This window comes from Pecten maximus, chromosome 19 (genome assembly GCF_902652985.1).
Source record: "Pecten maximus chromosome 19, xPecMax1.1, whole genome shotgun sequence".
NCBI lineage: Eukaryota > Metazoa > Mollusca > Bivalvia > Pectinida > Pectinidae > Pecten > Pecten maximus.
In genome coordinates, this window is record NC_047033.1 from 30,444,010 (window position 1) to 30,469,281 (window position 25,272).

Sequence of the window (25,272 nt, forward strand, 5' to 3'; positions counted from 1 at the left end):
TATTTAATTGATACAATGCATAACAATATCTAATTAATACAATATGTAGAACAATAATTAATCGATACTATGTATGTATAACAATATCTAATACAATGTATATATCATTGTCTAATTAATACAATGTAGAACAATATTTAATTGATACAAGATATAACAGTATTACATGTACAATGTATTGTAACAATGTATAATAATATAGAATTGATACATTGCATATATCATTATGTAATTAATACAATGTATAATAATATAGAATTGATACAATGTATATATCATTATGTAATTAATACAATGTATAATAATATAGAATTGATACATTGAATAACATCCAATTGATCATAGATGATGTAATATGTTGCTATATTAAATTGATTCAATGAAAGAGAATATTGGCATGTAACATATATGGTTAACAGGTGGTTCACGAGGAAAATCTTTTAACACTTTATATAACTATAACAAATCCATCTGATAGTTACGACTACATCAAACTAAGATATAGGTATAAAAAATTGAAATGACCACGAAATAAAATAATCATTATGTAATTATTGATCACTAAATATAATTATGGCAGAATGTTTTTTTCCTATTTAAGTGTTAACAAATTATATCAGTACTATGTATTGATACAACTAGTATGGCCAAATCCAGACCACAATTATATAGTGTCATAGATATAATTAGTACAGAACAATCAGTCTAGTATGGCCTTTAGGTATGGACACTTTACTACTGACTTGAAACCGACGCTGGTCTGACAGTGGTATATGTTGCTGCCAACATTTCACTCAGTGTGGCAGTCATTACTTTGTACTCTGTAGCTAGTACATCTGACCTGTATCTATAAAGCTTTGTCTTTTGATGATTTAACATTGAAACTGTAATGCTACATACCAGGGTATTACTGTGCAGAAATAAAACTCAGACAAGGAAATGTGATCAAGGACCAGGGGGCCAGCTCATAAACAAAGGCCCAATGGGCCTGTATTGCTCACCTGCTATCCAATGATCCTTTTTTATACACAAACCAAAAAAAAACCAAGTGTATCAGAGACCAGATATAAGATCTCAGGGTCTCGCAGATATTTGAAAACGTGTCTTATAAATATTTTGGCCAATTCAAATTAAATCATGGTCAAGGTCATTCATTTGAACAAATTTTCTAGTCCTTCACCAAAGCATGCTACAAGCCAAATATCATGTTCCTGGATCTTTTGGTTATTGAGGAGAAGTCATGGAAATATTTTAGTATATTTAACATGTGACTTTGAATAAAGGTTAAGGTCATTCATTTGAACAAACTTAGTAGCCCTTCACCCAAGCAGGCTACAGACTCAATAACAAGTCCCTGGACCTCTTCATTATTGAGAAGAAAGTTGTTAAAAGACTTTAGCCTATTTTATCCCTGTGACATTGAATGTACATTGTAAGAAAAAGTCATTTATCTGAACAAACTTGCATTGGTAGCCCTTCACCCAAGCATGCTACATATACAGACTCAATATCAAGTCCCTGGGCCTCTTAATCTTAAAATATTTAAGCCTATTTGAATCCTGTGATCTTGAATGTAGGTCAAGGTCATTCATTTGAACAAATTTGGCAGCCCTTTATCTCAGTATACCGGTGCTACAAATGCAATATCAGATCTCTGGGTATTTTGGTTATTGAGAAGAAGTCGTTTGAAAATATTAGCCTATTTGATCCCTGTGACCTTGAATGTCTGTCAAGGTCATTCATTTGGACAAACTTGATAGCCCGTCATCCCAGCATGCTACATACATGTATACAGGCCCTTCTCGAGGCCTCTTGGTTATTGATATAATTGAAATGTTGACGCCGGCCAGATGGCCGGACGAAAGACAGGCGGACAACAGACTTGGCATATAAGCCCACTTAATTGCCCTTCGGGCAGGCGAGCTAAAAACTGTAATGACCAATACCAATTAAGTCACATTATGAATGTATGATTTTGTTACCTGATAACAACTAACAGAAACACATTTTGACATTGAAAAAAAAAATTCTTGCTATAATGAAACATTTAGTATCACCTAAGATAAAATTAATTTACAAAATGCACACATTTCATAAAAGATTAAACCAACGAGTGCTTTACTGATATCCTGACCAGAGGTAACACTTAAAATGCACTAATGTACAGCCGTCTACATCTGGTTACCATTTATCAAAAAAAATATTCATCGCTATTTTATAAAACAAAGGTGTGCTATTTTCCCTATCACTACTAACCATGCAGGTGGCTGTTAATATTTTATTATTTAATGTTAATTTTAATCACATGTAGAACATGTCTATGGTTTCTCTTGTGCATCTGTCACAGCCTCAGGCTCTGTCTGCATGTTAGAGGACGATAAATCCAGACCAAGAAAGTCGCTGTACGGCTTCTCCCCTGTATGTGTTTTGACGTGTTTACGTAGAGCAGACGAGGAGCAAAATCTTTTATCACAGTCATCGCACTTGTATGGCTTCTCTCCTGTATGTGTCCTCAAGTGAATCTTCAGATCATTCACTTGCCTAAGTTCCTTCCCACAAACGTCACATTTATACGGCTTCTCTCCTGTATGTGTCCGGATGTGGTTACTTAGATGTCCAGACTCGCTGAAGCATTTACCGCAGAAATAACATTTGTGTGGCTTTTCACCTGTGTGTGTCCTCATATGTCTATGTAGACTTGATGAGAAACTGAAGTCCTTACCACAAACACTACATTTGCATGGTTTTTCTCCGGTATGTGTCCTGAGATGCATTTTAACATCATTCGTCTGTGTGAATTCCTTACCACAGATTTCACACTCGTATGGTTTCTCGCCCGTGTGTATCATAAGATGCGAGTGCAGGTTAGCCGACTGACCAAATGCCCTACCACATATGTCACACTTATACGGCCTCTCCCCCGTATGTGTTCGCATGTGTTTCTGTAAGTTTGATGTGCGACTGAAATTTTTACCACAGACATTGCATCCGTGAGGTTTCTCCCCTGTATGTGTCCTCATGTGGGCTTGTAAGGCGGACGCCTGACTAAACTCCTTAAAGCAGACATCACATTTGTACGGCTTTTCTCCTGTATGTGTCCGATAATGCCTCTTCACGTCGGATGTACGACTGAATCCTCTACCGCAGACCTCGCATTTAAATGGCGTTTCCCCTGTATGTGTGCGCAGGTGCTTGTTTCGAGTTGATACACAAGTGAATGCTTTGCCACACACATCACATCTGTGTGGCCTTTCTTTGGCATGTGTCTTCATGTGTGCATGAAAGTAGGTGTTCTCACTAAACTCTTTCCCACAAACATTGCATTTGAATGGTTTCAAATCTGTCTTACTTAGCGATTTAACCAGTGACGTGTCGATTGAATTATGATCGTTTGTCTCATAGATATACGTATATGGTCCATCACTTGTATGTGTCCTGATGTGAACTTCCAGCTGTGACGAATCACCAAATTCCTTTTCACACACACCACATGTGTACATGTTTGGTTCGTCGTCTGTCGGTACCTCGGGGTCCTGTTGAGAGGAGTTACTCGATTCTGTTCCATATTTGGATGTGTCTGGTCCCTCATCCATTTGCGTATTCATGTCTTTATCCAGCTGAGAAGAGTCACCAAATTCGGTCTTACATTTCAACACATTTGGTTGTTCCTTTGTTTGTGTCTGCGTATGATTCCCCAGCTGAGAGAAGTCCTTAAATTCTCTTCCACATTCCGACACATCAGGTTCATCATCTGTCTGTTCCTTCATGTCAACCTCCATGTGAGAGATATCATTAAATTCTTCATCTCGTGTCGACATGTTTGGCTCCTGCTCCTCTTGTGTATACAGAGGTTTCTCCGTCTGAGAGGAATTACTACACTCTTCCTCACATCTCGACATGTTCGGTTCCGTATCTATTGGTGTATTTAAAGGTTCCTTCACCTGAGAGTAGACACCAGCTTCTGTATTACATTTAGATAAGTCTAGTCCTTTGTCCAAAACTATCTCCGACTGGCAGGTATCATTAAATTCTGCACCACATTTCGGCGTACTTGGTTTCTCCTCGGCTCGTGTTTTTAATTGGACCTCTCGGTGAGAATAATCACTCAGATCTTGTTCACATTTCGGCATCCTTGGTTCCTCTTCTCCTTGTGTGTCCAGTCGGAAGGGAGAAGAATTACTAGGATCTTGTTCACAACTCGACATGTTTCTAACCTTATCGTTATGTGCCTTAATTGTTTATCTCTACCTGATCGGAATCAACAGAATCCGTCTGTTATGCTTGCTTGATATGTCCTTCCATCGACAAAGATTCACATTGAACCTCGTCAAACAAGCCACATGGTAAGTGGACAATTCTATGTCTGTGTCCTGTCAGATGTTTCCATGTATCATGTGTCCTGTATATACAACTTGTTTGTTTAAATAGATATCCAACATTGTCCTAATCAAAGACATTATGATTCCAATATCACATGATAGGAATGTTGTATCCTCAGGCACTTCTTAACAACTTATCGTGAGTTGAGGACAATAAATCACTTGCTGAAAAAAAAAAAAAAAACAATATTAAAAACATGATAACTTGAAAGTCTTTTCATCCTCAGCTAATTAATTAATACTGCAAAACTTCATACAGACTGCTCGACAAAATTTGACGTTTTCAAATCTTTTATCTAAGTTTTAATAAGTTTTCCATGACCCATTTTCATACTTGGATCAATCAATGTGATGTATACTTCAGTATGATTACCTAATCTTAATTTACAGGAGCATTTAAAAAAGAAGAGGCAAAATGGGTCTGTATTCCTCACCAGTTTTGCGGTTAATGTAATAAATACTTTACTAATAGGAAGATTTAATTCATTACAATTTCAAAGTTGATTGAGGGTAAGTGTTATAGATGAGGCAACTCAAATTCCAACCATTTCTTGTAATTCCCATATTACTACATATCTATTTTTTTTTTTTTCAAAATATTTTATTGTCAACACAACAAGTATAAATTTACATTGAATATCGTACAGAATTGGTGTTGGCAAAAGGGATTGGACAACAGGCTCAGCCTATATTAGTCCTTTCCTATAAATGTCCAGTTTAGTGAACATGAAGTAGGGGAAGTCAATAATTGATATATATAAACAAAGAAAACACATTCTCACTCACTCTCACACTACTATGTACTCATGATATATTTTTAAGTTGATTTAACCTTTATATAAACAAATGAGTATATATAGACATAAATATTACTTATAATTTTTAAAGCGTTTACTTTTTTTCAGGTAAGAACTAGTGTTGGAAAGTATGGTTCTGTTTAAATCAGTTGACAAGTCACTGATACCATATAAAAGAACTTGAAGATTAATATATCCTAGAAGGTTATAAACTGTTATAATGTTATGTCGAATATTCAAGTAAAGTGGTACATATCTAATGGCTATCATATCAACAGCTATGGTCACTTAGGGGCATACTACTGGCCAAATGCTGTGAGTGACATGCGACTTCATGGCAATTGCGTATTTAAAAGATCACATTTGACACAAATGACCTTGAAAGTAGGTTTATGACATTTAGTTAAACCAATTTGGTAGCCATTCATTCCAGCTATTGATCCAATGCCATGATCATAGGACTCTAGTTATTGAGATGTTAAAAGTCAGATGTAAACACCTTTGCCCCTGTGAGGCTGAGTGTATATTGTAATTGGTTGAGTGTATATTGGTTGAGTGTGTATTGGTTGAGTATGTATTGGTTGAGTATGTATTGGTTGAGTATGTATTGGTTGAGTGTATATTGGTTGAGTATATATTGGTTGAGTATATATTGGTTGTTTGTATATTGGTTGAGTATATATTGGTTGTTTGTATATTGGTTGAGTATATATTGGTTGAGTATATATTGGTTGAGTTTATTTTGGTTGAGTGTATATTGGTTGAGTGTTTATTGGTTGAGTATGTATTGGTTGAGTGTATATTGGTTGAGTATATATTGGTTGAGTCTCTCTTGGTTGCGTCTCTCTTGGTTGCGTGTCACTTGGTTGCGTCTGTCTTGGTTGAGTCTCTCTTGGTTGCGTCTCTCTTGGTTGCGTCTCTATTGGTTGCGTGTACTCTTGGTTGGCCGTTCTTGTGTCTCTTGGTTGCGTCTGTCTTGGTTGCGTGTCTCTTGGTTGCTGTCTCTTGGTTGCGTCTGTCTTGGTTGCGTTCTCTCTCTTGGTTGCTCTCTCTTGGTTGCGTCTTCTTGGTTGTGTGTCTGGTTGCGTCTCTCTTGGTTGCGTGTCTCTTGGTTGCGTCTCTCTTGGTTGCGTCTGTCTTGGTTCGCTCTCTTTTGGTTGCGTCTCTCTCTTGGTTGCTGTCTCTTGGTTGCGTCTCTCTCTTTGTTGCGTGTCTCTTGGTTGCTTCTCTCTTGTTTGCGTGTCTCTTGGTTGCGTGTCTCTTGGTTGCGTCTCTCTTGGTTGCGTCTCTCTTGGTTGCGTCTCTCTTGGTTTGCGTGTCTCTTGTTGCGTCTCTCTTGGTTGCGTCTCTCTTGTGTTGCGTCTCTCTTGGTTGCGTCTGTCTTGGTTGCGTCTCTCTTGGTTGCGTGTCTCTTGGTTGCGTCTATCTTGGTTGCGTCTGTCTTGGTTGCGTCTCTCTTGGTTGCGTCTCTCTCTTGGTTGCGTGTCTCTTGGTTTGCGTCTCTCCTCTTGGTTGCGTGTCTCTTGGTTGCGTCTCTCTTGTTTGCGTGTCTCTTGGTTGCGTGTCTCTTGGTTGCGTCTATCTGGTTGCGTCTCTCTTGGTTGCGTCTCTCGTGGTTGCGTGTCTCTTAGTTTGCGTCTCTCTTGGTTGCGTCTCTCTTGGTTGCGTCTCTCTTGGTTGCGTCTGTCTTGGTTGCGTCTCTCTTGGTTGCGTGTCTCTTGGTTGCGTCTCTCTTGGTTGCGTGTCTCTTGGTTGCGTGTCTCTTGGTTGCGTGTTTCTTGGTTGCGTCTCTTGGTTGCGTGTCTCTTGGTTGCGTGTCGAGTGGTTGCGTGTTCTTGGTTGCGTCTCATCTTGTGTTGTGTCTCTACTTGTTGCGTGTCTCTTGGTTGCGTCTCTCTTGGTTGCGTCTCTCTTGGTTGCGTGTCTCTTGGTTGCGTGTCTCTTGGTTGCGTGTTTCTTGGTTGCGTCTCTTGGTTTCGTGTCTCCTTGGTTGCGTGTCTCTTGGTTGCGTCTGTCTTGGTTGCGTCTGCCTTGGTTGCGTCTGTCTTGGTTGCGTCTCTCTTGGTTGCGTCTCTCTTGGTTGCGTGTCTCTTGGTTGCGTCTGTCTTGGTTTGCGTCTGTCTTAGGTTTGCGTGTCTCTTGGTTGCGTGTCTCTTGGTTGCGTCTCTTCTTGGTTGCGTGTCTCTTGGTTGCGTGTGTCTTGTTGCGTGTCTCTTGGTTGCGTGTTTCTTGGTTGCGTCTCTCTTGGTTGCGTGTCTCTTGGTTGCGTCATGATCTTGGTTGCGTGTCTCTTGGTTGCGTGTTTCTTGGTTGCGTGTCTCTTGGTTGCGTGTCTCTTGGTTGCGTCTCTCTTGGTTGCGTCTCTCTTGGGTTGCGTCTCTTCCTTGCGTCTCTCTTGGTTGCGTCTCTCTTGGTTGCGTGTCTCTTGGGTTGCGTGTTTCTTGGTTGCGTGTCTTGGTTGCCGTCTCTTGGTTGCGTCTGTCTTGGTTGCGTCTGTCTTGGTTGCGTGTCTCTTGGTTGCGTCTCTCTTGGTTGCGTCTCTTGGTTGCGTCTCTTGGTTGGCGTCTGTCTTGGTTGCGTCTGTCTTGGTTGCGTGTGTCTTGTGTTGCGTGTCTCTTGGTTGCGTCTCTCTTGGTTGCGTCCTCTTGGTTGCGTCTCTTGGTTGCGTCTGTCTTGGTTGCGTCTGTCTTGGTTCGTGTCTCTTGGTTGCGTGTCTCTTGGTTGCGTCTCTCTTGGTTGCGTCTCTCTTGGTTGCGTGTCTCTTGGTTGCGTCTGTCTTGGTTGCGTCATCTGGGGTTGCGTCTCTCTTGGGTTGCGTGTCTCTTGGTTGCCGTGTCCCTGTATATTGGTTGAGTGTATATTGGTTGAGTGTGTATTGGTTGAGTATATATTGGTTGAGTGTATATTGGTTGAGTGTATATTGGTTGAGTGTATATTGGTTGAGTATATATTGGTTGAGTGTATATTGGTTGAGTATATATTGGTTGAGTATATATTGGTTGAGTGTATATATTGGTTGAGTGTATATTGGTTGAGTATATATTGGTTGAGTGTATATTGGTTGAGTGTATATTGGTTGAGTGTTTATTGGTTGAGTATATATTGGTTGAGTGTATATTGGTTGAGTGTATATTGGTTGAGTGTATATATTGGTTGAGTGTATATTGGTTGAGTGTATATTGGTTGAGTGTTTTCTTGTTGTTCTTTGGTGTTTATTGGTTAGTGGTATATTGGTTGAGTGTCTATTGGTTTCGTGTATCTTGGTTTTCGTGTCTCTTTTGTTGCTGTCTCTTGGTTTGCGTGTCTCTTGGTGCGTCTCTCTTGGTTGCGTTTTCTCTTGGTTCTGTCTCTCTTGTTTTGTTTTCTTAGTTTGTGTCTTTGGTTGTGTCATGTCTCTTGGTTGCGTCTGTCTTGGTTGCTTTTCTCTTGGTTTGCGTGTATCTTGGTTGGTCTCTCTGGTTTGTCTTTTCATTCTGTTTCTTGTCTCTTGGTTGGTTTTCTTGGTTGCGTCTCTTTGTTTGTCTCTCTTGTTCGTGTCTCTTTGGTTCGTGTCTCTTGTTTCAGTGTTTCTTGCGTGTCTCTTGGTTGCGTGTCTCTTGGTTGCGTGTCTCTTGGTTGCGTGTCTCTTGGTTGCGTCCTCTTGGTTGCTCTCCTTGGGTTTGGGCTCTTGGTTTTCGTGTCTCCCTTTGGTTGCGTGTTTCTTGGTTGCGTCTCTTGGTTGGTGTTATTGGTTGGTTTCTTGGTTGATGTATCTTGGTTTGAGCGTATTTGGTTGGCATATTTGGTTGAGCTATGTGTCTTTGGTTGACGTATATTGGTTGAGTGTTTTGGTTGGTGTTCTCTTGGTTGCGTGTCTCTTTGGGTTTCGTGTGTCTTGGTTGTGTTATTGGTTGCGTGTACCTGTCTTTGGTTGAGTATTTTTTGGTTGCTTTTCTCCTTGTTGCGTGTCTCTTGGTTTGCGTCTCTCTTGGTTGCGTGTTTTTCTGGGTTGCGTGGGCTCTTGGTTGCGTGTCTTTGGTTGCGTGTCTCTTGGTTGCGTGTCTCTTGGGTTTCGTCTCTCTTGTTGAGTCTCTCTGGTTGCGTCTCTCTTGGTTGGTGTTCCCTTTGGGTTTCGTCTCTTGGTTGCGTGTTTTCTTGGTTGCGTGTCTCTTGGTTGCGTGTCTTGGTTGCGTCTTCTTGGTTGCGTGTCTTTGGTTGGCGTTTTTGGTTGGCATCTATTGGTTGAGCGTTTGTGTCTATTTGGGTTTAGCGTATATTGGTTGCGTGTTTTTGGTTTTAGTGTATATTGGTTGAGTGTACATGTTATTGGTTGCGTATTATTGGTTGAGTTATATTGGTTGAGTATTTTGTTGAGTATTACTTGGTTGTAGTTGTATTTGGTTGTTTCTTGGTTGCGTGTTTTGGTTGCGTATGTTTGGTTGCGGTCATCTTGGTTGCTTTCTTGGTTGCGTGTCTCTTGGGTTGGTGTCTCTTGGTTAGTGTCTCTTGGTTGCTCTGTCTTGGTTTCGCTATTGGTTGCGTGTCTTTGGTTGCTCTGTTTGGTTGCGTCTCTCTTGGTTGCGTGTCTCTTGGTTGCTGTCTATTGCTTGCGTGTCTCCTTGGTTGCGTCTGTCTTGGTTGCGTGTTCTGGTTGCGTTGTCTCTTGGTTGCTTGTCTTGGTTGGTGTCTCTTGGTTGCGTCTCTCTTGGTTGCGTCTGTCTTGGTTGCGTGTGTCTTGGTTGCTCTGTCTTGGTTGCGTGTCCTTGGTTGCGTCTGTCTTGGTTGCGTCTGTCTTGGTTGCGTCTGTCTTGGTTGCGTCTTCTTGGTTGCGTGTCTCTTGGTTGCGTCTCTCTTGGTTGCGTCTCTCTTGGTTGCGTGTCCTCTTGGTTGCGTGTCTCTTGGTTGCGTCTCTCTTGGTTGCGTGTCTCTTGGTTGCGTGTTTCTTGGTTGCGTGTCTCTTTGTTGCGTGTCTCTTTGTTGCGTGTCTCTTGGTTGCGTGTCTCTTGGTTGCGTCTCTTTGGGTTTACGTGTCTCTGTTGCGTGTCTCTTGGTTGCGTGTCTCTTGGTTGTCTCTCCTTTGGTTGCGTGTCTCTTGGTTGCGTGTTTCTTGGTTGCGTGTTCTTTGTTGCGTGTCTATTTGTTGCGTGTCTCTGGTTGCGTGTCTCTTGGTTGCGTATCTCTTGGTTGCGTGTCTCTTGGTTGCGTCTTTTGGTTGCGTCTCTCTTGGTTTGCGTGTCTCTTGGTTTGTGTCTCTTGGTTGCGTCTCATCTTGGTTCGTCTCTCTTGGTTGCGTGTTTCTGTTGTTGTCTTCTTGGTTGCGTGTCTCTTTGGTTGCGTGTCTCTCTTGGTTGCGTCTCTCTTGGTTGCGTGTCTTTGGTTTCGTCTCTCTTGGTTGAGTATATATTGGTTGAGTATATATTGGTTGAGTATGTATTGGTTGAGTATATATTGGTTGAGTATGTATTGGTTGAGTGTTTATTGGTTGAGTATGTATTGGTTGTGTATATATTGGTTGAGTGTTTATTGGTTGAGTATATATTGGTTGAGTGATATATTGGTTGAGTGTATATTGGTGTTCATTCCAGCATGCTACCTGATCATATATCCAAAATCTAAATAATAACTTTGATCATTTTGTTAAAGTGACGATAACTTAGATTCTATAGTCATTAAACATTACGGTTCTTATAAATAGCGAAACGGGATTAAGATATTCTCTTCGTTACTGAACTGATATTGAATTCCACATAGTTGATGCTGAACATTGTACCAATTTGCTGTTGAGCAAATTCAAACGACATAAACTGCTTACATTCTTACATTATGGCTTTCTGTGTTTTGGAGGCTTCAGGTTATTTGGAAGTTTCAGACATTACAGCAGTCTTCAGTCTGTATTGTCTTTAGGGGCAACCAAAGTATTGCATAATTTTTCATCAGCCAATATTTCACCTACAATAATAAGAAAAAAAAGATAAAAAAGAAGCTCTATAAAGTTCTGCTTGACTAATTTGATAGTACAATATTATGACTGTCTTTCTCGTGTTTGCATGTCAATTAAGGTAAAAGTTGATGACAAACTTTACAACATGGCAGTTTAGCAAATTCAAACTACAGTGTATTTAACAAATCTAAATGTCACAAACATCCACATGTAGATATTATATATTGGTAGTGTTAGATGCTAATTACAGGTAGGTAAGACAGAGGCCTGGCACAGCATGCTATAGATGGACCCCTGGGGTGGTAATTGGGGACTTGGCAAAACTATAGCCAGGTGTTAAAACAGGCACACCTTAAGACTGATCCTCATCTGATACAAATATATATATATAGGTAATATAAGGTGTTATGGAGGTCCATAATGTGGTGGTGAGGTGGGGTTTGGGCCCTGGCAACAGGCATGTCCTGAGAGTACCAATTATACATACAGGTACATGTACATAACTTGTTGTGTAGATATCATATGTCTCTTACAGAACATAAATGTGAATATACAAAACTTCTGATTCTTGATTATGCACTATAAAATGATTTCATGACTTAACAAATATTATGTACATATACAGTGTACTTGAGACAAAAATCTACAGTCATCAAGTCTTAAGGTAGAATTAATCATTAATATAAAACATATATCAATTACATCTAAAAAATAAATGAAACGCATCAAAATTTTGAAATCAGGAAGATAAACCTTGATTTTACACTATAATGGAATCTTTTTAAAAAAAAAAAATGATGATAAAAAACCCACTACAAATCCAATATTGATTTAATTGCTCTTGTGCAATATATCATATCAGAGCCGCAGCCAATTTTATTTTGAGTTAATATTAGATAAAATTTATCAACATTTAAATATATACCTGGTTAAGCCAGGATGACAGATATAAGGCAGTTAATTTACACAGGTCTGTATATGTGTAGTAGGAGTGGAAAAATGCACGGCCAGACCGGGGTTCGAACCCGGGACCTCCGAACACTAGCCGGATGCTCTAACGATTGAGCTACCTGGTCGCCGATGATCGACCCGGTCCAGTTCCGCTACACTCTTCCCTCCTTTTTTTTAAGTCTTCGACCCCGAAGACTTCACAACTCACAACCCAGGTTCGGGTATCCCCTTGTCAAGTATTCACCTCACTTGAAACAAGGTTTGGTCACGGCACCAAATGTAGTAGGAGTGGAAAAATGCACGGCCAGACCGGGGTTCGAACCCGGGACCTCCGAACACTAGCCGGATGCTCTACCGATTGAGCTATCTGGTCGCCGATGATTGACCCGGTCCAGTTCCGCTACACATGTAGAGTGGGGGTACGTAATTTCGCACACTTTCGGTATGTTTTTAAAAACATTTCCGTCAAATCAATTTCAAATCAAGAAAGGATACCTCACATTGTTAGATGTACAAATGCTTCGTAACATACAAGTGTGCAACCTGATATGCGCACACGTATCACTGCGCAAGGGAGCTGTTGTTAACTTGTGTTTATTGCTGGGTTTGAAGACGATCGGGTACGTAATTTCGCACACCCATCTAACTTCTTTAATTTTGTTGGTAAAAATAATTTTCAACCATTTTGTAGACAAACAACATCCTAAACTAAGATAAAGCCCAATGACATGATTAAAAATATCTTTAAAAACAAAATAATGTAAAATTGGAAAGTGTAAATTTACCGTCATTTTTGCTTTAAATAATGACCGGTCCCAACGGAGGTAATGTAAACAAGGCGGTGAAAATGACGGGGTGTCTGCAGGTCAGCGCTGTTATTAGTTATACTTGGTGGATTTGTAATAAGTTTTGTTTATTATCTGATCAAATGATATTTTCCTTAAATATTTGCAAATTCACATGCCAATCAACAACTGGGATTATTTTAAATAAGATATTTAATCATGCGGTATCAATTTTATCGGAAGTGAGTCGTATCAGTTAAAATTTGTTTTCAAAACAAACTTAATCTGAAAAGATGTACTTAAAACGTCAAATGTTCCACTAAAGGTTGGCATTAGTCAACATATAAACAAAAAACACAGTCCTCGACCACTTGGAGGAAAAACGCAAAAAAATCGTCAGGTGTGCGAATTTACGTACTGTGCGAAATTACGTACCCTTGCTCTAACAACTACAGGTATCTATATAACACAGGTGTCCAGTGGCACTGTCCATTACCTGTATAGGGGGATTTGTGTTCACACCTGACTGGACGTAGTGCACTACTAGTTTATAATTACCTGTAGTTTAAAGGTAGTGCACTAGGGTGTAAGGGTTAGCTTACACTCAACTGTACCACACAGGAACCACAAGTAATGGCATTGCAAGGTATTCCTAGTTATTGATTTTTGTTTTAACAGAGATTTGGCAATATAAATATCCTATTTAGATCAAAAGAGAACTAGGGAGAAGTAATCACCACATACTGAAATACACATTTCAAGGAGAAGGCGAAGAAATTAAACTGCGAGCATCTTCGTGTGCATTTTTCATGGTAGCTACAATGACTTGACTGCAAGATATTTGGATTTATGTCACATTGCAATAATTCGCCATTTGTAAAAACATTGACTTTGACAAAAATAAGACACACTCTATATTTTTTAACCACACAACTTACAGGCGACGGTCCCTAATTCGAGTAATTCTTGTCTTTGTTGCCGACAAGCAGCAGTGATTTTTATCCTGACCTGTGTCACTTCAGCGCTTCATCACTGGAAGGTACTAAATTTCGGATCCCGAAGACATGATTGGCATGCACAATATACATTGATTATACATATTTTTGGGACACAGAGAAAGCAACTCACCGTTCCTTATAAATTTTAATATTTGATATCTTCTTAAATTTTATAGATATTAACAGAAACAAAGGAAAAATTTCGAAAACTCATTTGACTAACTTGAGTCTTTTAGAAGCCTGGCGTTATATATCAAAACATAAATATATAGATAATAAACAAGTAATATGTAATAATTCATATAAAAGATGATCACACATACTTTGCACTATTATAAAACACCGGAGTTTAATATCAAATATGTGTTTGTGTACTCTACAATAGCACAATAATTGTGAGAGTAATCTCCCTTTAAACGGATCCAGGTGGCACCCATTCAAACGTAATTATAGCCATATCATCCACATGGATGGATATAACAAGAACACAATGTAAAAATAGAGTGTCAGCATCTTAATTAAGCCTTACATGTGTATTTTTTCTATAACATAAAATACTGATATTCAAAATCAGCGACTGGTACAATACATTATAGTGTGGCATATCGGTACTTAGATTTAGAATAAAGGATTAAAGTGTATAAAGTAAATAATGTAATGTGATGCAATGCAATACAGTAAAAATACAATGCAATGCGATACGACGCAATGAAGTAAAATACCATGTAATGCAATACTTTAATACAATATAAACTGCAGTAATACTTCATTATGACGTCATATATCACAATACATGTATAACTTACTAAGTGATGCCCAGCCACATCTGCCTTTCACCTGGACGGACGGGGTTCGATTACCCGATCGGACGTGGAGAGGTATGGGGTCACCTATCCAATCACGTGGGTTTTCCCGGGTACACCGGTTCCTTACCTTCCGGCAGTAAAACCCCTCGCGCACTTCCATCCTGATTTGTTTGTTTGTTTTTATCTAACGTCATATTAACAGTCAAGGTCATTTAAGGACGTGCCAGGTTTTGAAGGAGGAGGAAAGCCGGGTTTTATTACCTTTGTTCTCTTCAATTTTTGTTTTTAACGAAATCCTTGTTGTTTTTTATTGTTTTTTTCTTAAGGTACAGAATCTTTTAAAGTCCACTGGATTTTTGTTTACTTTAAAACCAGAAAGAATTTTGTTTCTTTCAGAAATGAGATTAAGAATACCTGAAGATATCCACGGCTCAGCACACTGCTGTTTTTTTTGTTTTTTTTTTCTCGTTTTTTTTTTTTTTTTTTGTGCAGCAACGCATATAAAGATTCAGTGAACAGTGCTCTGAATTTACCAGGCAGCGTTAGTGTTGGAAGCATAATTTTTAGTGTCCCTAATTATTTTTCTAGACTTTAAGTCGTTGATCTCGGAATGCATTTATCTTCACCCTGTTCTCTATAAAGATACCAAAAATGGATTCCGTGTGAATCTACGTGTACAGTTCAATGTACCATGATAACTCAACGACTATCGAATTATGCCAACAATTATCGTGTTTTGCCGATAACTACTGTTTTCTGCCGACAGCTTCTCTGTTCCTCTGGGAATTATTGCTCAAGATGAATTATTGTATAACTGTCAAAATGAATAAATAATAAAACATAAATAGAAAAAAAATCCCATCCGATCGATGTTCAAAATCATCCACTATTTATAGTTGAAATACATGTAATTGTTTTTCATTTCTAACCATATATAATGTACACGTGTATTTAGGAGGATTTGTACTCCCCCACAGTTAGACTGTAATAAATTTACAGTCCCCTGTGTCTGTAACTACCTACATGTACAATTGTATAAAGCAAGATCTATACTCCCAAAACCTATATTGTAACATATTTACTGGCCGCTGTGTCTGTGACTACCTACATGTACAATTGTATATATCTATACCCCCAAAACCTATATTGTAACAAATTTACAGTCCCCTGTGTCTGTGACTACCTACATGTACACGTGTGTTTAGTAAGATCTATACTCCTAAAGCTAGATTGTAACAAATCTACAGGTCCTTGTGTCTGTACAATGTAAGCGCCAGGTGTCACTCGAAGTAACGGTTATGAGGTGTGCAGTTCAATTCCTATCCGAGCTGGTTAGTGTTTCTCATGAAGCTGTATGTTGTTCTGAATGAGAAAGCAAATACATAGAAGACCCCCCCCCCCCCCCCCCCCCCCCCCCCCCCGACCAGAACAGAAAATCAAATCGCACGAGGCCAATTCCCTACTGGGAAAATCATGTTATTTTCTTTAAGATTATAAAGTTCGAAAATGTGTTTGCGGGGAAATGTGTGTTTGATGTTGATGTTTTACAGATAAGGTAAAATGGTGATTATATTTTATGGGCTATAACCTATAAAAATGTCATGTTATATCCTAAAAATGTAGTAAAACGGAAGAATCACGCATGCGCAGATCATTTATTATTAATTTACCTTGTTAGGATGTAAATAAGTATGCCCGGAATATCCGAGAAATACCGCAGGGAATTAAAAGTCCAGGACAATTCGGAAAAAATGATGATAGTTATCATGTTAATACCTTATGAAAGATTAAATAGCTCTCATCGTATCACAAGCATACAATTATCTTCCAGGCTATGGCGACGCGGGTTTAGTTTCATAAAGGTTTGCATGACTTCTTCTTCTTCTCGTTCTTCTTCTCCTTCTTCTTCTTCTTCTTCTTCTTCTTCTTCTATTGGACAGGGGTTCGGACGGCCGACGTTTTAGTCGAAAACTAAAACTAAAACAAGCAATTCATCAAAATCCTCCAAAATTGTAGATCAATTAAACAAATAATGCATTTTTTCCCAAATATTACCACGTAGTTACTTTCAATTTAGTTAAAATTACTTTAATTGATTGATATCGAAAAAAAAATTACTCAATACAAATTTGTTTTGCAGTGGCGATGGTCCCATATATGATTACGTTTTTTTTTTTAAATAATTGACAAAAGAGCCCCGTTAATTGAATTATGCCGGGCACCCTGATACCGTTCCTATGATCAATAAAATAAATATCAAGATTGAAAACTGGAAATGAGTGTCAATATTTGAGAAGTGATAAAAATCAACGGTAGTATTATCTAATCAAATAGGTTATTATTTGGGATAAATAGACCCGCGGCATATGTAGACAGTCCCAAGGTTCTGTCGCCTGTCACAATACACAGCTTAGAAATCTATCGTCAAACAGAAATATTACATACAAAAAGCCTTATGTTCGGTGATAACTACTCAAATATAGAATTAAACAAAACCCTAACTTTATGGTTGGTAGCGAAAGATTTATCTAAGGACATTTAAAGATCAATATATATGCTTAATATTCAAAGTATCATATACCGACCGTTAACTCAGTTTTAAAATGTATTTCATCTACACGTATTCCTCTTTCTCTCTCTCTCTCTCTCTCTCTCTCTCTCCCTTTTCTTTCTTTTTTGACCTTTTACCTGTTCACGTGTCTGCTCTGTTTAAGAAACTATATCATAATTATTATAAGCTGAGTATCAGTAGGTCATTGCTAAGTTTGCATTTTATTATGGTGAGGGCATTGTCATGTGTATTGTTTATGCAATAAAATAATTTAAATCTAAAACAGGGCCTTGGGATTTATCGTACTCCATGTGTGTAAAATCCTATACTAGTGTGTATAGCACATTTTCATATGTATTGGAGATACAACCTCAGGTGAAGATCTGAGGTGAACACAACTACTGTATACAGGTGGCGCTGTACACCACTCATGTTGACAATACTGATTCCTGGTCTTAGTTTTACTACTCTTCGCTAGGGCGGCGCTGTACACCACTCTTGTTGATAATACTGACGTCCTGGCCTTAGTTTCACTACTCTTCACTAGGGCGGCGCTGTACACCACTCTTGTTGATAATACTGACGTCCTGGCCTTAGTTTCACTACTCTTCACTAGGGCGGCGCTGCACACAACTCTTGAAGACAACACTGGTTCCCTATCTTAGTTTCACTAATTTCCACTAGGGCGGCACTATGCACCATCTTGTTGACATCACCGGTCCCCGGCCTTAGTTTCACTAATCTCCACTAGGGCGGCGCTGTCCACCACTCTTGTTGACATCACCGGTCCCCGGCCTTAGTTTCACTAATCTCCACTAGGGCGGCGCTGTAAACCACTCTTGTTGACAATACTGACTCCCGGCCTTAGTTTCACTAATCTTCACTAGGGCGGCGTTGTACACCATTCTTGTTGACAATACTGACTCCCGGCCTTAGTTTCACTAATCTTCACTAGGGCGGTCCTGCCGACTCGATCACTATTGACAGTGTATTAGATTGGTATCCGCTGAATATTCCTTGAAATCGTTGGCATGTCTTGCAGTCTTCCGATGCCGTTTACAGATTTTATTTAAAACATTTTACAGAAGATTTGATCAGCCCCTCGATTATAATGCTGACTCTTTCGTAATTTATCTTCAAATTTACAATTTTCCCCCCGAAGTGTATTGAATTAAATTATACAAGCGAAACTATCTGCTATTTCATCGTAAGATGACACAAATGGGATACAGTTTTGTTCATTTATAACTGTTGGGAGATTTAAACTGAATCATTAGCTAAAACAAAGAGTTCCAAACCCCAGAACGACAATATTTTCACCGATTAAATTCGTCATTTTTCCAAAGCCATACATAATGTAACAAGTCTCCGTGGTATTGCTCATCAGAGCTCAGGCTGCCCCGCAGATTAATCACACTTCATGATGACGAAGTTGGAACCACATCGTCGTTTAGACATTGTGATTCACGTTCTTACATCATAGTTACTCCGATTAATGTATTTTTTATGATTTCCAATGAGTGTATGGATTCCGTTTGAATGCATATTTATTTCCCATTCCATTCCTGCAGTCTTCGCACGCTACTTTGATGTGAACTCATCTCTGTTTGCCATTTTTGTCTCCCTCTCTATTCTCTATTTCTGTTATAATTTCATCGGCGTTCTTCCTTTATTTGTCTCGAACATGGACACGTGACATTCTACTGACCACGTGCTGTCCATCACATCAATCCAGCGATTTTTGAGGAACTCCGATTATGGTGACTTGTCATCTACCAGTAGATCACATGACATCCTCATGTTTCGGTCACATGACTTATAGGCCACGTGACGTCATACACTCTCTGTCATACACCCCCTGAAATGAATTAAATTTAAATTAACACCCATAACACTGAACAATATAGTAGCAATTATTTCATAATTGCCATCAATCGTAAAACGAAAAGTCAGACGAAAGGAAACTTTATCGATACATTAAACACGAACTGTTTAGATTATTCGCTGGAATTCTTTAATAAAACCTTAAAAAGTCCGATTTCAGGTATTAAACATTAACTGATCGTTATAACCTGTGTGTATTGAGGTGATGTCGTATTTGCACGAATCCTTTTTGTTTTTTCAGTGTACAAATAAACTCTAAATAATATTCAATTTTATTTGTAATGTTATGACGTAAGAACTCATGAAGATTATTAGAAAATTTTAATTTTAAAAAATAACATTTTGTTTGTACAAATACTAAAATACCGTATACTGTGAGCTGAATACCTACCATACTGAATACAACTGAATTGCAACTCTTACCGTAGGAGGAATCCGGAGTACCTGGGGAAAAAGCCACGTGGTTAGGCAGGTGCATGACCTTATATGGACTTGTCACAATTTTCCAACCTAAGGTCCATTTTTTTTTATTATTAGATATGATTTGATTTTCCTCGTCACTCATTGACTAAAACATGGTAATCTGGAAGTTAATATTTAGGGATGCTCACCTGGTGTTTCTATTTTTAAAAACACCGAAATAATATAACGTTTATGACGTCATAATAAATATGTAGAGTGATTAATATAAGTTGATATTACTTGTTTCGCAATTGTTTGTAAAAGAAATAAAGTTTACATTACATAAATATGTCCTATCTTAAATTTCCTGTGATCGTGATAAAACTAAAGCAATTCCACCCCTTTTCAAAGTTAAGTCAAGGACCTTTGATATTATTAATGCGGTGTTATACAGACCTGGCAGAATTTAAAATATTGACCTAGGGCAAAGATGTTACACAATATCAACCGAGTCAAAGGTCCAATCTTAATAAGTGTTATATAATACAATACATACATGTGTAACGGTTTGATTTTCCTCTCAACCCAGGTTCTTAATTACACTTGATAGTACCGTGCTTTGAACATATAAACCACGCAAGAATTAAATATAGGTCCTGCAGTTATTCAATAATCCATCATTGGCAATATAAAACGAACAACTTTTTCATACACGAAGCAGCTATTACCCCCAAAACATAGACTGAAGGAAAGTAACTTGCCAATGGCTTCTGTTAAAAGTAAATAGAAAGGAACAAGGAAAGAATAGAAGGGAAGTAAACAAATGAAGTACCAGCCAATGGATTCTGTTAAGTGAAAGGAAAGTGTAGAAAGGAACGAATAGAAGGGAAGTAAACAACCAACTTGCATAGAGATACCAGCCAATGGCTTCTATATCTTCATACAACTTCCTACGCATACTAGGTACATTCACACATATAAACGAGCACCTTTTCCATTCACAATGGTGCACATAGATCAGCATACACTGTTTTCAATACAAAATACACAACCATAATTACCTGCACTCATTCCCAAACTAAATACATACTCCCATACTACATATATTTTATATTCTGAGTATATATGTTCACATTCACAATTAATAATTCAACTGTAATTCAACAAAATACTGTCATACATACACAAATAAATACTTCTATTAAGGGACACAACTCTCAAACAAAGGTACATAACTCACAAAATCCATTCCCGTTACACATGTATGGACATTAGCTATATAGGTGGGAAGTCCCTTTGTATGGCACCATATCTTTTCACGGCCGATCGGGGAATCGAACCCCGGACGCCTATAGGTGAGAGGCGAGTGCGTTGCCACTGGGCCACCCGACCGACCCGGCGACCACGACCACCCGACCACCACCCGGCGACCCGACCACCACCCGACCACCACCCGACCACCTGACCGCCACCCGACGACCACCCGACCACCACCCCGACCACCCGACCACGGCCACTCGATCACCCAATCATGCTAGTACATTTTGAATATATTATGATATTCATGCTACATTTGACAAAAGACCATGAAGTGTTCCAACTAATAATTCTTTTAAGGTCCCATTGTATAGACACGTACACGTCCAAAATGTACACGTACACGTACAAAAACTTAAATTCCTGATTTATAAGGGTCGAGTAAAAAAAGGAACGCCCGGACTTTAAACTTTCTCGTCGATTTACGAATCGACGTATAGACTGTTTTACAGGCATGTTCCTATTAGAGGTTATTGTCGATTGTTTGCCTCGGTTGATATTTTCTTCTGGTTAATAAAATCAAGAATTGACGTGATCGCGAGGCTATAACAGTACCGTTATGGCCGGCTGTTTGTTTAGCAGCCAGAACGTGTTGTGTATCGAACATCAGAGCCAGCTACACTCATTAACCCAAACTTGATAATTTGTGGGTTGTCATCACGGACAGGGAGAACAAAAGCCGAAACATATTAAATCATTGTTTGTTATTTTGACATTACATGACCTTAAATACTATAAAACAGTTTCGTTCCATTTTTCATAATCAATATATCTACCATTGAATGACGAGATTACTCTCTGTAATTCAATCGTGTTTTTTCCAGAAGCTGCCGTGCACTTAATAAACCGCTCGCACTAAATGGCTCGCCGTATGACAGCCTTGGCAATAAAATCCCCGTTATATCATATTTCACTCGTGAATTCGATATCCATGCATCAATTTTTTACACTAATGGAGAAAATGTTTGTTCTGATAAAATAGGCAAACGAGGATGAAGGGCATCGGGACTGTGTTTTTGTTAGTCCCATCAATTATTGAATATTAATTACTTTCGTGCCAATACACATTAGGGTAAAGAGTGAGATTGCATGTTGGCCTTGTAACGGATACAAAGCATGCACAGTCCCAAATAATACCGCTATACGGTGGAGCTGGCACTCTGTCATTTTATTGAAAAGATTTCAACTCGCAGTTAATATTTTTTCTATTCTGTTCCAAGGCGAGTCTTTTGAATGCAAGCCTGTCTAAACGTTAACCAAATACCCGTGCGTACGCACGTGTGCCTAATTAATACCCGTATGTAAATGTATAATTTCGTTACCAAATATCCGTATACCTACATGTGCATTTATGTATAGTGTTAATATACTACTCTTATGTAAATTACACTTTAACAATAAATACTGTGAAAGGTTTTCATCATCATCATCATCATCATCATCATCATATCATCATCATCATCATCATCATCATCATAATCATCATCATCATCATCGAATCAGAGGTTTCTCACCTAATTCAGCGTCCGAGTATGATAGAATTTCATCGGGATTTGATTAATAATTTATTCAAAAAATAAAATAAGAAAATCTAACGTTTAGAGAATTGTAATTGTATAAATGCTGTAAGGTTTGGTATTGAATTAAAAAACACAGCCTCTTCTTGCTCTCAACTGATGGTGATTAATTTGTCAGTAATGCAACACTTTTCCGTGCTATCGTATGGGCTTTGGTTCTAGAGAATCGAAATTTAGCTTGTTTTAAGTCCTGCTGATCTATATAATCAACTATTTTTTATATGTTATAGGACAGACTGGTCCTGGTCTATGAAATGTTATTAGACAGACCGGTCCTGGTCTATGATATGTTAATGGACAGACCGGTCCTGGTCTATATGTTATTAGACAGACCGGTCCTGGTCTATGATATGTTATAGGACAGATCGGTCCTGGTCTATATGTTATTAGACAGACCGGTCCTGGTCTATGATATGTTATTAGACAGACCGGTCCTGGTGTATGATATGTTATTGGACATACCGGTCCTGGTCTATGATATGTTATTAGACAGACCGGTCCTGGTCTATGATATGTTATTGGACAAACCGGTCCTGGTCTATGATACATGTATGTTATTAGACAGACCGGTCCTGGTCTATGATATGTTATTGGACAGACCGGTCCTGGTCTATGATATGTTATTGTACAGACAGGTCCTGGTCTATGATATGTTATTGTACAAACCGGTCCTGGTCTATATGTTATTAGACAGACCGATCCTGGTCTATGATATGTTATTGTACAGACAGGTCCTGGTCTATGATATGTTATTGGACAGACCGGTCCTGGTCTATGATATGTTATTGGACAGACCGGTCCTGGTCTATGATATGTTATTGTACAGACAGGTCCTGGTCTATGATATGTTATTGTACAAACCGGTCCTGGTCTATATGTTATTAGACAGACCGGTCCTGGTCTATGATATGTTATTAGACATACCGGTCCTGGTCTATGATATATTATTAGACAGACCGGTCCTGGTCTATATGTTATTGGACAAACCGGTCCTGGTCTATGATATGTTATAGGACAGACCGGTCATGGTCTATGATATGTTATTGGACAGACCAGTCCTTGTCTATATGTTATTGGACAGACCGGTCCTGGTCTATGATATGTTATTGGACAGACCAGTCCTTGTCTATATGTTATTGGACAGACCGGTCCTGGTCTATGATATGTTATTAGACAGACCGGTCCTGGTCTATGATATGTTATTAGACAGACCGGTCCTGGTCTATGTTATGTTATTGTACAGACCAGTCCTGGTCTATATGTTATTGAACAGACCGGTCCTGGTCTATGATATGTTATTAGACAGACCGGTCCTGGTCTATGATATGTTATTAGACATACCGGTCCTGGTCTATGATATGTTATTGGACAGACCGGTCCTGGTCTATGATATGTTATTGGACAGGCCGGTTCTGGTCTATGATATGTTATTAGGCAGACCGGTCCTGGTCTATGATATGTTATTAGACAGACCGGTCCTGGTCTATATGTTATTAGACAGACCGGTCCTGGTCTATAATATGTTATTAGACAGACCGGTCCTGGTCTATATGTTTTTGGACAGACCGGTCCTGGTCTATATGTTATTAGACAGACCGGTCCTGGTCTATGATATGTTATTGGACAGACCGGGTCTGGTCTATGCTATGTTATTGGACAGACCGGTCCTGGTCTATGATATGTTATTAGACAGACCGGTCCTGGTCTATGATATCTTATTGGACAGACCGGTCCTGGTCTATGCTATGTTATTGGACAGACCGGTCCTGGTCTATATGTTATTGGACAGACCGGTCCTGGTCTATATGTTATTAGACAGACCGGTCCTGGTCTATGATATGTTATTAGACAGACCGGTCCTGGTCTATGATATGTTATTGGACAGACCAGTCCTGGTCTATAATATGTTATTGGACAGACCGGTCCTGGTCTATGATATGTTATTAGACAGACCGGTCCTGGTCTATATGTTTTTGGACAGACCGGTCCTGGTCTATATGTTATTAGACAGACCGGTCCTGGTCTATGATATGTTATTGGACAGACCAGTCCTGGTCTATGATATGTTATTAGACAGACCGGTCATGGTCTATGATATGTTATTGGACAGACCGGTCCTGGTCTATGATATGTTATTGGACAGACCAGTCCTGGTCTATGATATGTTATTGGACAGACCAGTCCTGGTCTATGATATGTTATTAGACAGACCGGTCCTGGTCTATGATATGTTATTGGACAGACCGGTCCTGGTCTATGATATGATATTGGACAGACCGGTCCTGGTCTATGATATATTATTAGATAGACCGGTCCTGGTCTATGATTTGTTATTAGACAGACCGGTCCTGGTCTATGATATGTTATTTGACAGACCGGTCCTGGTCTATGATATGTTATTGGACAGACCGGTCCTTGTCTATATGTTATTGGACAGACCGGTCCTGGTCTATGATATGTTATTGGACGGACCAGTCCTGGTCTATACATGTATGTTATTAGACAAACCGGTCCTGGTCTATGATATGTTATTGGACAGACCGGTCCTGGTCTATGATATGTTATTAGACAGACCGGTCCTGGTCTATGGTATGTTATTGTACAGACCGGTCCTGGTCTATGATATGTTATTGGACAGACCTGTCCTGGTCTATATGTTATTAGACAGACCGGTCCTGGTCTATGATATGTTATTAGACATACCGGTCCTGGTCTATGATATGTTATTAGACAGACCGGTCCTGGTCTATGGTATGTTATTAGACAGACCGGTCCTGGTGTATGATATGTTATTAGACAGACCGGTCCTGGTCTATGATATGTTATTGGACAAACCGGTCCTGGGTATCTTTTCACAAAGCTTCGTAACTTACGAACGATTTTAAGTAAGACCTCTTGACAACAG

The 25,272-nt window shown here is 39.1% G+C and overlaps 3 protein-coding genes and 1 non-coding gene across 6 annotated transcripts; all 4 read right to left on the bottom strand.

Annotated features, from left to right (window-relative positions):
* Nucleotides 1-260: 260 nt before the first annotated feature.
* On the bottom strand, nucleotides 261-13,845 carry LOC117317321 (zinc finger protein 2-like). 3 transcript variants are annotated; one of them, XM_033872117.1, is made up of 3 exons: nucleotides 13,771-13,845; nucleotides 10,976-11,104; nucleotides 261-4,544 (listed from the first exon to the last, which is right to left on the bottom strand). In XM_033872117.1, exon 3 carries the CDS (start codon nucleotides 4,203-4,205, stop codon nucleotides 2,319-2,321), a length of 1,887 nt encoding a protein of 628 aa, XP_033728008.1. In that variant the 5' UTR covers nucleotides 4,206-4,544; nucleotides 10,976-11,104; nucleotides 13,771-13,845; the 3' UTR covers nucleotides 261-2,318. The 3 variants fall into 3 exon arrangements, with proteins under 3 accessions (XP_033728008.1, XP_033728009.1, XP_033728010.1); XM_033872118.1 differs by having other exon boundaries at nucleotides 10,968-11,104; XM_033872119.1 differs by lacking the exon at nucleotides 10,976-11,104 and having other exon boundaries at nucleotides 13,771-13,837.
* On the bottom strand, nucleotides 6,096-8,648 carry LOC117317525 (trichohyalin-like). Its single transcript, XM_033872339.1, has 3 exons — nucleotides 8,462-8,648; nucleotides 6,567-7,952; nucleotides 6,096-6,481 (listed from the first exon to the last, which is right to left on the bottom strand). The coding sequence occupies exons 1-3, from the start codon at nucleotides 8,646-8,648 to the stop codon at nucleotides 6,096-6,098; spliced, it is 1,959 nt and encodes a 652-aa protein (XP_033728230.1).
* On the bottom strand, nucleotides 8,645-14,796 carry LOC117317526 (trichohyalin-like). Its single transcript, XM_033872341.1, has 3 exons — nucleotides 14,764-14,796; nucleotides 9,696-10,377; nucleotides 8,645-9,390 (listed from the first exon to the last, which is right to left on the bottom strand). Exons 1-3 carry the CDS (start codon nucleotides 14,794-14,796, stop codon nucleotides 8,645-8,647), a joined length of 1,461 nt encoding a protein of 486 aa, XP_033728232.1.
* Trnat-agu lies at nucleotides 12,349-12,420 on the bottom strand. Its single transcript has one exon. It is a non-coding gene; the product is annotated as a tRNA-Thr (tRNA).
* Nucleotides 14,797-25,272: the final 10,476 nt, after the last annotated feature.